The following is a 14,430-nucleotide window of genomic DNA, read 5'->3' on the forward strand; positions in this document are numbered from 1 at the left end:
AGTATAAAATTTATTTCACACGTTTATTACAATTTGTCAAAAATAGATTTACAGCGATGAAGCTCTTCTGGATCTCGAGTCTTATTTATTTGATAGAATGGTTTAAACGGACGCCAGATATCCGGAGTGTGAACCCCTACTTCGGGGCAGAGACTAAAATATATATTTTTTCGTATTACACATTTTACATTTAACTTGGAGTTACCGTGGGGGACTCTTTCTTTTCTCTAACTTTTCAAAACGAGCGTTCATTTTATTTTTAATATTACTTTCAGTGTTTTTATAAAACAATAAATATTCTAAAAATAACAATATTTATGGATAATATAAGAAAGTAAACAAATAATTAAAATATTGGTAACATAGATATTAGATGGTATACAATATACATTAAATTCTTATCTGTTTCCCAACAATAATTGTTCAATTAATGGAGAACAAACTGTAAAAAAAGTTACTAGTTATTACAGGTCATAACACATTTTTTAATTTCGTATTGCACACTTGGAATTTCTTACTACACAAAGTGTGTCATACGTACACATAATTTTAGTCCCTGCTTCACGGGATTACGACCAAAGATTCTAGCTTACTCGTATTGATTTTAGCTATTGGACTCATATAGTAGTACGCGCACACCAAAACTTATGACAAGGTAATCGGTTTTTTTATTTATTAAATAATAGAAAATTTAAATTTGTACATCAAACTGTACTTATAGACATGCATTTAATGAATAAATAATACATAGCAATTTTTGGTCGCATAATAAAATATTATCGATCTTACACATAGGTACACAGAAGAAAAGAACACTTGTGCGATATTCATATATTTTTTTTTTTTATATCGTGTACTGGGTGACAGAGTTATGCTTTATAGATGTTGAGTGTAAGGTTAGGTATTTGTTTTCCAATGATATGACACATTTTTTTTTTTTTCTTACTAGAATTTAACAATAAGAAATTTAACTTAGTCACTTTACTCGAAGTTCAATTTTGACTAAATTGGATGTTTAAATATATGATAACAATTTGTTGTTATTATTCGAAAAATATATTATTGAAATATCCTAGGTTGTGTTACTTATAGTTATCATTCCAGATGCACAGTGACTTCTACAAAACATTTAAACTTAAGAACTATTTATACTATGAACTTATTCATATTTACTCTACAATACTAATGTTCACTTTTAAAACAATAATAATAATGTAAATATATTATGTTATAATAATGAATGGAATAATACACGAATTAAAAATACTGTACTACTGTTAAAAAATAAACTACTAATAATTTAGTTATTAGAAATGAGTATTAAAAGTATCTTTATGGGTCGATACATCTGTTCAGAATTATTTTTTGGTTCTTGTATTTCAAACTGAAAAAGTATAATTAGAACTAATTCTATCAATTTCATCAGTACTAACTTTAATCTACTACTATCCTAATAATTACAAATTTATTATATATATATATTTTTTTATTATTAACAAATTTTGCTAGTTTTTCAAATAGTTACTTAACATTTGAAATATTTTTTAGTAGTAATTTTAACAAGTATGTTTATCGCATGTGTATCATGATCTGTAAACCTTAAAAACTCTTACTCTGATAGGTTCTATCATGTTTATTGACCATTAAAATATGCTTGTGTTAGCATTATATGAATAATGGCTATTTGAGCCAAACATTAACTGATCACATAATTTTACATCATGCTCATTGAAACAACAAAAATCATAAATGGGATACATTAATGAAAAAAATTTACTTGAGTTGGTTAGGTTAAGAGAATGTAAATAAAATTTAAATTCTGTATGAATTATCTATCAGTTAACAAATGAAGTTCATGATTTTTTTTTTTTTTTTTAATTATTACTCGGTTACATGTTGATGATTGTACAACTTAAATATTTTTTTAAATATTAAATAAAAATTATACTAACTACGTATTACACAATTTCAACACAATTTTCTTATTTTTTGTCAATACTTGTTCCAACAGAACATGCTTGAGAAAAGAGGAATTTTTGTCATGGAATACAATCTTATTTTATTCGTTTTAATAGTGACTAACCTAGATACCTGGAATGTAAAATCAAGCAAACAAATGAATAAAATTGTCAAATCCATATTATCTTTATTTCTTTAATATTTCTATAAACAATGTAATCAATTAGATATTCTAATAATGGACCTTTTGGCTGGTGACACAAATACAAATTATTATTAATTAATTTTACCTTCAAATAGAATTTTTTTTTACAATACAATTTTCAACTATCAAATCGTCAACAATTTTAAATAATCACTTCGCAGAATTTGTCATTCATTTGTTTATACAATTTTATTTTTTAATAATAAATGTGTCCTAATTATTAAATACTATGTACAAAAGAGAAACATGTTGCTCGAGGATAACAATTATCTTTTTTTAAATTATTATTATTATATAATATGATATGCCGAAACGATTTTTCGGTCAACCGACCGATTTGTGTGTATAACATATTATTTTACCTATACAAGCGTAGAAAAAGCCAAATGTTTGCAAGAGTGATTGTATTGTTTTTCGATTAAGCGTGAGCGACTCCGAAATGTTTATAGTAAAGAGGGAGGAGAGGGAAGAAACGTACGAGCAACGCAAATTGGATTAGAAATATGCTGCTAACACGCTTATCCTCGAGGACGGGTACGTTTGTATAATATTGTCTTTTTGTTTTTTGTTTTTTTTTTTTTTTACAAAAATTAAAAAAAAGTTAGTACAAATATTTAACGCAAAAGTGATGTTCATTGTTGATTAAAATATCCCCCAGGATGGTGACAAATTAAAATAAAAAATAAATAATTAAAAAAAGAATAAAAATAATATTTATATAAAAATAATAGTAGAAACGGGTACAAAAGGACAAAAAAAAAGTCGGACGAAGAAGGGTAACTTCCAACTTAGATTAATTATATATATATAAAAAAAAAAAAAAAAAATTTCTAACTTAAATAGAAGTTAAAAAAGTAAAAAATAATAATATTACAAACAATATATAAGTATATAATTAACCGTGGAACACAAAAAGGTATTATCCTTAGATACATCAATGGATCAGTCGATGGATTTGTCTTTTATACAACGATATCGAGTCACTATGAGTTAAAAAATTGTCTAAATTTACACGTTACGAATGTTTTCGGGTCTATATACACGATCCCTAGAAAAAATGCCGATACACACACAGTACACACACATGTGCATATTATACCTACTTATATTATTATCATACACAAAACACGACGATTTATGCCTTAAATAAAACCGTAACGGTCGGTCGCACGACGGCGGTAGCGCATCGCGTCAGAGCGGGGCGGTTAGAGTTAATTACATTTATAGGTAAAGGTAATTGCCACCGCAAGTTTGGCGTGCACCGCGATTTGGCCGACAGTCTCGGGAAGGTGGTGGTGGTCAGTAGTCGTCGTCGGTACGTACTATACGCGAGTCGAGAGTAAAACAAACCTATAGAATAAAAAGAAATTAAGTGAGAGGTATTAAGTACAGAGAAGGAGCGGTCGACCGCGTTCACGCGTATTGTACATGTAGTACATTGCACGGCATTAAGACAACATAAAAGCGCGCGTTTAATAGGCATTTTTTTGACATTCGCAACGCGATAAACGCACGTGTGAATGTGCGATCGTGATGTGAGTATTGAGTATGTGTGTTGTATGTGATGTGTTTCGAGACTAGATTTTTACGACAACAGACGAACACTGCAAACAACACTAACTGTGTGCGAGTGCGCGTAAGACTATTACGTTATACATACATTACGATATATGTCTATATATATATATATAAATATATACACAGCAGACTAAAATAATAATAATAATAATAATAATAATAATAATAATAGTAATAATAATAGTATTAATGATCTATGTGGCGGCGACAGCGGCGTTCCACGTGCGCGTTGTAAACGTAACGATCTAATACGTGTTACGTTGTATTGTTTTCTCAAACCGCGTGCTCAATGGAGGTGAACACGTCTGGCCTGTCTCAGTCAGAGTATTGATCGAATGATCCCAAGTACTCGAGAGCCGCTTGATAGCAGAACTGGTACTGTTCCTGCGTGGCAAAAAAAAAAAAAAATTTACAAAAAACGATTTTAGAGCAGCGGAAACAATGATTGAGGTTTTTTTTTTTTTTTATCAATAACGGAAACCGACACTTAAGCATTCTAATGTTTTTACATCGCGGTAAAGATTTCGAAGTGCGGAACCTAACATTGTCTTCATCGTAGAAAATACACGCGTACACATTATGTATGGGGTTAAAGGATTGTATATACTTATTATTTTATTGAACTATAATCGAATTGAAAAGTTATGAGTTGGAAATAGTTTTTCTGTGCACACCAATAATATATACCTTCTACTCTATAAACAATAAATATAAATTACCTCTTTATGCGTTATACTATACGAATTATGAATCTTGTATAATATATTTTATGCTATTATGGGTCAACAAGGTAATAAGAAAATATAACGGTGCCGAGTACACCCTATATATAGCTCTTTCTTCTAGTCATTTTTTCCAATTATTTGTTGTTAATTCATGGTAATATTTCAAATTAACCGATAGTAAAATATAGACATAATCAAATAACATAATATGTATGAACTTGCATTGATTTTAGAAAAGGATATCAATTTAAATAATAATAATTAATATTTAAACTCTTAGAGGGTTGCTAAAATCCATAAAATCGATAAAATAGCTTAAGACCATAATTTCAACAATCAGCGAGTGAGTGTATTTAGTTGTTCGACGGAAGTTGAGCGAGGATATAATATTAGTATAGGTATTATAATATTATTATTATGGTAAGACAAACCTCCGTTTGAACCATAGCCGGACGCTGTGTCCGCAGAATCCGGATCGTCTGGAAGAGATCGATTACGCCCTCGCATTGCATCCGCTCCAATACGATGCTCAGTGACACGAACACGCCTGTCCTTCCCACGCCGCCACTGTTAAACATTTTATTTTTTAAATTAAAATATATATAAAGATTTTTCCAAGAAACGGGTGTTGTATTTAATTTTATTTAAAGTTGTCATCGTCTCGTGCTGGACGAACGCATAACAAATTTATTGTTTATTGCACCATAGAAAAAATAATTTATTTTGAATATCAACTAAAAAAATATATACATTAAATAATTGTTTTTTTATGTAAGTACCTGCAATGGACGGTGATCGGACCTTCTTGGCCGAACTGTTCTTTCGTTTTGTGCACCTGCCCGATAAAGTCTATGAACCCTTCGGCCGACTTGGGCACGCCTTGCTCCGGCCAGTCGGTGAACTGGAACTGTCTGACGGTCCGCGAACCGTTGTCGATCGTGTCGGTCACTTTGAACTCCCTGAGAATGTACTGTGGCATGTTGTATTCGGTTATGGGCTCGACGACGAACGTATCGTACCGGACAGATCGCTCGGATGGCCAGTACTGATAGCACTTTTCCTGTAAGAAATCGACAATAAATTATATGATGATGACTTGATTACAGTAACTATGGTACAAAGACTTAATTCTAAGCAAGACGTAAAATCCCACCCTCTCCCCACTAACCGAAACTAAATTTATACGAAGTACAATATCTCGATACACGAATATCTGACAAATTAAAAAAGTTTAACATTCAAAGTCATTAATATATAATGACGTTTAAACTTTTGAGTTCAACGTTCCGCTATGTTCACATAAACTTTTTGTTTACAAAGTACTGCAAAAACAGTTGTCGGCATCTTGTAATTAAATGTAATAGTTTTCTGAACTGAAATGATTTATACATTTCTGTTTAAAGTTTTATAACGAGTAATGAAATAAAGTGTACGATTAGATTGTGCGATCAACAGATTAAAGCATTGTTAAAATTAACGTTATGCCTTCATCGTAATTTATTCGTATAATATTTTGTGGTTAGGTTAGGTATAAAATACAAAACGTTACACAGCTGTAAGAATAAATATTGTACCATAAATTGGCAGCTAGTGTTTTTGTTCCATAAAGTTTACAGAAGAGATGAGTAGGTATATAAATATAATGTGTATATTTATATATACACATATTATTTAAGGTTACAGTTTATTTACACAATTATCCATTTATAATATTATTTCATACAAGATGACTTTACGGAAAGTCGATTGTATTTGTGCTACACTCGGGCATAGATTTACAAAATGGCACATATAAAATAAAGATAAACCTAAGGATTTAGCGAGTACTAACTAGGTCCCATAAGTCATAATATAATATAGCACATATTATATGATACATGTTTTTTAACAAAATAAAAAAAAATATGTTGAAAATATAATTTTTATAAATATTTTTTCTTAGCAGCTGTATGGCCCTTATATTATAGCTGAAGAACAATAATTTCAAATTTTTTCAAATAATAATTTTATTTCTCTATAATCATGCAATTTATTGCCTTGAAAGGGAAATCGTGTTTTTAGAAACATTAGCGTTTCAAACAAACGGAACTACGTAAAACACGTTTATACTGTGCTAAATTAATATTTATATGACACAATAAAGTTACTAAATGTATTAAAATAAAAAGTGATTCTTCTAACATAGTTTAAGTTTATAAACGCTTGGTGGATATTTTTTAAGCATATTAAGTATATGTTCTTTATAATTTAAATGCATGGATAAATGTAGGGGCCTACCCTAAATTTAGTTGAGATTTCTTTAAATCAGATCTTGAATGCCAGAGCTGTCCCAAAGTTTTTCGAGATCAGGAACCTAACCTACGGGAGTCGCCCCTCATTATTTTAATTTATGATATACGATAAAAAAAAAATAGTCGCTTAGATTTTCAAAATTTAAGCAAATGTGATCTACCAAGATCTTTTAAATTCATGATATTTGTCAATGCTGTTAAAAGAGAACTCAATGTCTTTAGTATTAAAATAATAATACCGGTAATTAAATTAATTGGCAGTTATATGACGCTTTATAGTAAAAAGTAAAAATGCTTAGTAATGAATAATAACGGTAATATTGAGCTTTTAATTTAATATAACACCATAGGTTATAAGAAATAACTAAATTCATCGCCCAACTTTGCTATGCCACACCGATCATTGTGATGACAAATTTCGGTATCGCAACAGATGAGTAATAACTGATAATCATTTAGGATAACCGAATAAGTATCTGTATAAAATATATAATTAGAAACTACAATGACAAATTAAAATTTATCATTTATATTTAATAAAGAAAAATAAGAAGGATTATTTAGGCTTTAATATTCTAATTGGTAACACCGAGGTATCTTAATCATTTGTATTAGAACAAATTTGTGTTTGTATCAACATTTAAATGTTGTTAAAATATGATACAAGTTTATCTAAACATTTTTAGGGAGCTTGATAAAAATTTTCCTGAAATGGGACCCGGGACAAAATTTTTTCATCGTTTCTATCACCACTGTTGGTTACAGTCTGTTAACCGTGATATCAGGGCTATTTATCTATAACTATACGTATTTGTCTTACCCTTCCCAACTCGTGTAGCTTGGTGAGCATGACTACGATGGTGGAGTTGTGTTCCCACAACATGCGCCAAAAGTCGTCAGTGGTGATCTGCAGCGGTCCCTGTGTCGCGATATAAGCGCCCCGCTGCCGGTACCCGTCAATGAAATTGGCATTTATGTAATCTGAACCTTCCAGGCCCCGAGACGACCCACCGCTTAGGCACACTCTAGTATTTTCGTACGGCAATAGGTGTACCAAACGATTTTTTGGCTTGTTTACGGGCAGACTGGCGCTGACAAATCGACAGAATTCGCTTTTGACCAACGTTAATTTCTGAAAAAATAGACATAATCATTATGATATGGCTCTTTTTAATCGACATAATATTATACTATACATATAAATACATGAGTAATATAAGGTCTAAGAAAGTATAAGTATGGCTCATTTTTACACGGTAACGGGGAACCATTCAATTTATTAAACTTCTACAAACTACAGTATCACAAAAGTCTGATTACCAAAAAATAAAAATAAAATAAATATTATGAAATCAACTTAACGTTTATAAAAACAATATTTATTTTATAAAGTAAAGATGCTAGTAATATAATTTCCAAAACACGTCAAGAATAGGCATCGTTAGAATTGTCTCCTGGTGAAAATATATGAATTATTATTCGATTAACAATTTTTTTATTTTTTTTTTATGAAAGATTCTAGCATCCATCTAAGTTGATTTAGAAACCGCAAGTTCTTAATCAAGTTTTTACGCGTCACTGAAGTGTTTTATTATCAGTCTATACACATTACATATTAGTCTAATATACCGTTGTGTAAGTGAACATTAATTTTAAAACTTTCTAAAACGTCTAAAAGTTTAAACGGTAAGAAAAAAACACACATAAACATTTGGATCGTCACTATCAACCCCTCCTTTTCTCTCATGAAAAAAAAAAAAAAAAATTATATTTATACACCGAAATCGATTACTGTTATTAGGTACCTTGAATTCGAGTTCCATTCCGGTTACTGTCGTTCCGGCTTCCATCTGGGACAACTGTTGAATGTGCATGGGCAAGTTGCGCACGGACACTTCAGTTTCGCCGCACGTGACGGCTTCCAAAAGAGCGTCGTGTATGAATATATATTGTTCTTCGGTCTGTCGGGTGCAGTGACAAAAAAAAAAAAAAGATTATAATTAATTTATTGTGCCACCGATGATTATAAACGAGCAACGGCGGTTAACAACGACGTTTTCCGCGCAAGTATTACACCCACGCGTCAAACTTTACGTTCAGATACGCGTCAGTACCACCCCTATTTTATATTTGTACTAGTTAGCTGGGGGAGCGACGAGGGGACATGCCACGTAAATAATTTCAAGTGCTGAAAACGAAACGCGCCTTCGTCCTCTCGCTTTATCCCAACCAACATCCGACAGTAGGCGCATTATGCGATGACGCGCGCGCGTAACCTGGATTAGAGGTCGTGGTTGTGAACGGGTATTAGAATACACGGGTACACGGAGCCCGGATACGCGGGAAAAAAATATATTAAAACCCGTGAATTTAATACCCGTGTATACCCCCGTGTATTTATTTATCATTGCCCGTGTACCTATAATGAAATCCAATAATTTTTAATTGGTTATTAATTAATAATAAAAATTGTATAGCTTTTAAAAATACCTACCTATCTTTTATTATTTAGTGATGTTATGGATAGTTTTTAGTTATGCTTAGTAAGATGCATTCGTTTATCGTATAATATTATATAGGTACAAGATAAACTATAAGTGTAATAATATATAAAATAGTAATATTTAAACTGGTTTTAAGATTAAAGCATAAATAATCGCAAAACTATCTTATCGCCAATTTCATTGCATTCCATTTTACACAGGTATGCCTCGTATCTAAATCTAAAAATTGTTGGTTATTTTAAAATTGTTCCATACCTCATTGTGCCTCTATTCACTATTGCTATGTGAAGTGTAGTTTCGACACTAATATTATACATATTATTAAATATTTTTTCTTCGAAAAATGAGTTACCGTTATAAAAGTTGGGTATGGCAATACGGCAAACGCCAAGGCGATAAAGCTTTTTGTGACCTGTGTGACGATAATTCAAATAAAGTGTTTTGTTGTGCTGGTGGATCAACGGGATCATTCGGCAGACATTTAAAACTGATACACAATATAAGCAAAAATACTCAAAATCCAAGGTATGTAATAATTTGTAATAATTCAAATAAAATATGAACGGGATTGACGATTTGAAAAGCTCTAGTAATATAATGATAAAATTAATTGTTTCATCAAATATATTATATAATACAAAATTATAGATTTATAAAATTTGATGCAGGACTTCTAATATATTGTTGCGATAGTAGTTAAAAATATTAAAAATTCATAGTCACAATTTTTTTTTTTATAAGCATTGAAAGTTCGAATTTTGACAAAATACGTAAAAATCACGAAAATTTGCAATTTATTTTGAGTAAGAAATTCATAAAAATTTTTATTTTTAAATCTAAGGTTTGAAAATTTTATACAAAATTCTTCATGAGTTTGTCTACTTTTATCAAAAAAAAATTTACCCCGGAAAGTCAAATTAAATTTTTATGAGCATTTGAATTACAATATTAGATATTCACTCAAATTCTGTTGTACCGATATTCTTATTTTGTTGTAATACAAAAACAAATAGTTGTAGAAGCTTGAAATTTACACAAAATATTTATGTTATCAATTCCTATACTTGATAAAATTTTCAAAATATTTCAACAATTTTTAAGTTTTTTATTCTATAAATGTCAATAAAATTAATAATGATTAATACATATATAAGTTATAATAATATAATATATTTTACGCTTTTCATAATGTATTAATCTTAACATTCATTTACTATTTCTATAAAATTGATTCAAGTAATTGTAATTATTATTGTTGTACTTTAATTTATTTCCTAGTGATGATAATCCTCATGATGAAGTTGAAGAGTGTAATACAGTTGATAGTGTAACACAGTGTTCATCGTCATCCTCAAATAATTTAAATACTAATTGTTCATCCTCATTATCAGAATTTTGTGGACCACAACCCCGAAAACGACGTAGAACTTATGTTGATAAGAACTTTGAAATAAACCGAAGTTGTAGTTCTGAAAGAACAGAACAAATCCATCAGGCGTTAGCTAAGATGATCGCAATCAATCAAATACCTCTATTCTTTTGTTCTAGTTCCGGTTTTAAACAATTTATGAGCATAGTAGAACCAAATTATATAATATGCAAGGAAGGTGCTATCAAACAGAGACTCAAAGGATTCAAATCGTCGGTTGAAGTTCTAATAAAAAAAGAACTTAAAGATGCCAGGAGTGTAAGTTGTACATCTGACTGTTGGTCATCAATAGCTCAAGAATCGTACATAACAGTTACTGCACATTTTATTGATGATCAATGGTGCCCAAAATCATACACCCTGACAACTCACAAATTAGACGATCGTCATACAGCTTCAAATCTATCGAATTAATTAGAAATTACTTTTAATAAATGGGAAATCGACCAAAAAATTATGGCAGTAGTGACTGATAATGCAAAAAATGTGTTGAATGCTGTTAATTTACTGAATAATATTACCGAAAAGGATGATTTAACATGTGCCGCACATACATTACAACTTGCTGTCAATAATGGCCTAAAATATGATAAAATAGATAGCTTAATTCAATTATGTAATAAAATTGTTTGTCATTTTAAGAATTCGAATTTAGCTAGTCAGTATTTAAAAGATAAGCAAGACCAACTAGGTTTGCCAACAGAAAGCTTAATTCAAAGTTGTAAAACCAGATGGAACTCTATATATATGATGCTTGATCGACTTTATAAAAATAGGTGCCCAATTTCAAATGTTCTTGCTGATCGTTCGTTGACTACAGCAGCAATAGCACACAAATTTGAAGTGACAGAGCACCAATGGACAGATATAGAAACGTTAATTAAATTGCTTAAACCTCTACAAATTATAACCACGGTTTTTTGTGGCGAAAAATATTGCTCTATTTCAATGGTTAGGCCTCTTATAAACGCAGTTATAGAAAAGCATTTAAAGCATAATGTAAGTGATGATGAAATAACTGAACATTTTAAAACTACTGTAATTAGGGAACTATCAGATCGTTTTAAATTATTGTGGCGTCCTTCTAGTGTCGTGTCTGTTAGGCAAATAGCGTCTTTCCTCGACCCAAGATTCAAAGACTTAGAGCATGAAGCGGTTGACGCAAGAGAAGAAATTCGGACACGGGTTAAACATTTGATAAAAGAAATAGCTGAAATTAATTGCGATGTGCAAATTGAAACACCTGTCACTAAACATCACGGTGCTCTTGAATTTCTGTTCGGTGATGAAGTAAATTGTAATATAGCTGATACTGACATTCAGTATCAACATTACTTGGCAGAACCACAATTAAAATTTGATTTTGATGCACTAGAATGGTGGAAGACGCGTGCATCAAAATATCCACTAATTGTTGCTCTGGCAACGAAATATTTAGGGATACCAGCAACGTCAGTTAGTTCTGAAAGATGTTTCTCAGCCGCTGGAAACATAGTGACGGCCAAGAGAAGTTGTTTGGCGCCCGAGACCGTAAACATGCTGATTTTTCTTTACCAGAACAAACAATTATTATAACTTCATAGATTGTAAGTGATTGCTTTGTTATATTGTATTTGTTAACTTTTGTATAAGTATATGGGTTATCATCTACTGTTCGTTGATTAATTTAATATTGTTATTACTGTTAAAACTGTTATTATTAGAATTTATTAATTTATTAATATATTTATATACATGTTTATTGTTATTTTGTTATTTAATAATCATGCAAATACTTTTCATTATCAATTACACGTAAATAACATCAATTACATACACACATTTATTTACTAATTATAATTTATTAATATTATTGATCAATCGTAAGTCAGAACTGCAAAGTAGTAAAATATGATTTTATTTAAATATAAGAGTATTCAAGATCACGGGTATTTAGATACACGGGTATTAAAAAACACGGGTATTTAAATACACGGGTATTTTTATTACACGGGCCTTAACCCCGTCTCGTGTAAAAACACGGTTACCCGTGTAGTTCATTACACGTGTAATCGAGACCTCTAACCTGAACCATGTAGTTGCGCTGGGCCCTGAGGCACGTGACGTGCGCGTAAATGTCGACGCTGTGCTCGTTCTTGGCCCGTTCCAGCATGGCGTCGATGACGATGAAACAACCGGTGCGGCCCACGCCCGCGCTGCAGTGCACCACCACCGGGCCGGACTCGACCAGGTTGACGGCCCGCACGCGCTTCATGAACTGCAGCAGCGGCGCCGGGTGGTCGGGCACGCCGTGGTCCGGCCACGCGCCGAACTGCAGCTGCTTCACCTCGCGCGTCTCCACTTCGCCGGTCCGGGTCAGGTGGAACGACCGGACCACGTACGTGGCCAGCTCCTGGACGCTGACCAGCGCCACGGTGATCGGCCCGTACGTCTGCGAGCCGCGCGCCGGCCAGTACTGGTCGCACTTGACCCGCGTGCGTTCTTCCAGCTTGGTCATCATGACGATGGTGGACGTGCGCACCTCCCAGCACATGCGCCAAAAGTCGCCGGTGGTCTCCTGCAGCGGGCCCTGCGTGGCCACGTACGCGTTGTGCTTCCGGTAACCGTCGCAGTAGTTGGCGTTTATGTAGTCGCTGCCGGGCGGGCCGTCGGGGAGCGGCTGCAACACCACCCGCGAGTGGTCGTAGGCGATCACGTTGGCGTATCGGTTCTTTGGCTTGTTGACGTCCATGTTCGAGTGGTCCCACGTGAACTGCTGGCCCGGTTCGATCGACTCGTATTCCTGCGAGAACTTGAAGTTGTCGTTGGCCTTCAGCAGTTCGATGTGCTGCGCCAGGTAGTTGATGGGCACCGGCGGGTGCGACACCATCGCCGGCGTCTGGAACTGCAACCGGCGCAGTTCCACCGGGTCGTTGTTCGGGTGCGAGTTGCCGATCAGCGGTTTCGTCACGCCCGACGTCTCGCCGTACTTGCTCGGCCGACGGCGCCTGCGGGACACACGAGCGCATTTTAGTATAATTATCACGGTCGTCATTTTAAAAGACCAGCTAAAATTAAACAATAACAATAGTGCGCTCTAGGTAGAGTTTAATGATACATTCGCCTTGTTTGTATACATTAAAATATTAAATAAACAGCTTACAATATTGTCGACCATCGCTTTCCTATAAATTGAGTTTATTTGTTTAAACTTTAAACCCTGGCATGGAATATATATTTTTTTTTTTTTAAAAAAAATTAATAACTGAATATTTAAAAAAAATGTTCACGTACTTTGTGTAATACCTATGTACCAATAATGGATTATAATAATTCGAAGTTTGTCAATGTAATTCTAATGTAAAATATAAAATACTTAAGGTTCATAATATTGAAAATAAATTGAATTGTATTTCTATTTATTATTTATTAATTATTAATATCATAGTATAATGATTATAATGATAACACTGACTATTGAAAAGAAAAATTATTTATTTTATCATTAATGGATTTAAGTATAGTGTCATTGTATAAAATAAAACAAATAGATTTGTGTAAAACATAAATATTTGTTTTAATTTTCTTTGCAATTAAATCTTTATGTCCTATTTCCACGACGTATGTCTTTATAATACATAAAATCATATTTTTTTCATTTCAAGTTTTAATTATTAATTAATATTATTAAGAATATACAATATGGATGATTTCAATAAATATTAGATAATCTGAAAACGATTGATAAACATTAGTTTGA

General features: G+C 32.4%; 3 protein-coding genes across 10 annotated transcripts in view; 2 read left to right on the forward strand and 1 right to left on the reverse strand.

Moving 5' to 3' along the window:
• Window positions 1-2,854: 2,854 nt before the first annotated feature.
• The window catches only part of LOC112598096 (tyrosine-protein phosphatase Lar), a 158,633-nt gene continuing 147,057 nt past the window's right edge, over window positions 2,855-14,430 (reverse strand). For 7 of the 8 annotated variants that reach the window (XM_025344439.1, XM_025344438.1, XM_025344437.1 and 4 more), the window contains 6 exons: window positions 12,757-13,678; window positions 8,564-8,719; window positions 7,579-7,890; window positions 5,247-5,527; window positions 4,899-5,034; window positions 4,058-4,126 (listed from right to left, as the gene is read on the reverse strand). In XM_025344439.1, coding sequence (XP_025200224.1) covers window positions 4,058-4,126; window positions 4,899-5,034; window positions 5,247-5,527; window positions 7,579-7,890; window positions 8,564-8,719; window positions 12,757-13,678 — 1,876 coding nt within the window. Of the gene's footprint in view, window positions 4,127-4,898; window positions 5,035-5,246; window positions 5,528-7,578; window positions 7,891-8,563; window positions 8,720-12,756; window positions 13,679-14,430 lie in introns of all 8 variants that reach the window. The other variant, XM_025344432.1, reaches the window with a different exon arrangement.
• LOC112598098 lies at window positions 8,758-11,122 on the forward strand. The gene is made up of 2 exons (XM_025344442.1): window positions 8,758-9,787; window positions 10,541-11,122. The coding sequence occupies exons 1-2, from the start codon at window positions 9,606-9,608 to the stop codon at window positions 11,103-11,105; spliced, it is 747 nt and encodes a 248-aa protein (XP_025200227.1). The 5' UTR covers window positions 8,758-9,605; the 3' UTR covers window positions 11,106-11,122.
• LOC112598097 (zinc finger BED domain-containing protein 1-like) lies at window positions 11,126-12,342 on the forward strand. The gene has a single exon (XM_025344441.1). It carries the CDS (start codon window positions 11,148-11,150, stop codon window positions 12,264-12,266), a length of 1,119 nt encoding a protein of 372 aa, XP_025200226.1. The 5' UTR covers window positions 11,126-11,147; the 3' UTR covers window positions 12,267-12,342.

Source organism: Melanaphis sacchari, unplaced genomic scaffold (genome assembly GCF_002803265.2).
Source record: "Melanaphis sacchari strain LSU unplaced genomic scaffold, SCAv2.0 Contig45_pilon_pilon, whole genome shotgun sequence".
NCBI classification, from domain to species: domain Eukaryota; kingdom Metazoa; phylum Arthropoda; class Insecta; order Hemiptera; family Aphididae; genus Melanaphis; species Melanaphis sacchari.

Excerpts from the sequence above, each read along its gene's own strand:
- LOC112598098 (XM_025344442.1), top strand. The coding sequence starts at position 9,606 with ATGAGTTACCGTTATAAAAGTTGGGTATGGCAATACGGCAAACGCCAA. Across the intron at positions 9,788-10,540 it reads AAAAATACTCAAAATCCAAG|TGATGATAATCCTCATGATG; the intron begins GTATGTAATAAT and ends TTTATTTCCTAG.
- LOC112598097 (XM_025344441.1), top strand. The coding sequence starts at position 11,148 with ATGGCAGTAGTGACTGATAATGCAAAAAATGTGTTGAATGCTGTTAAT.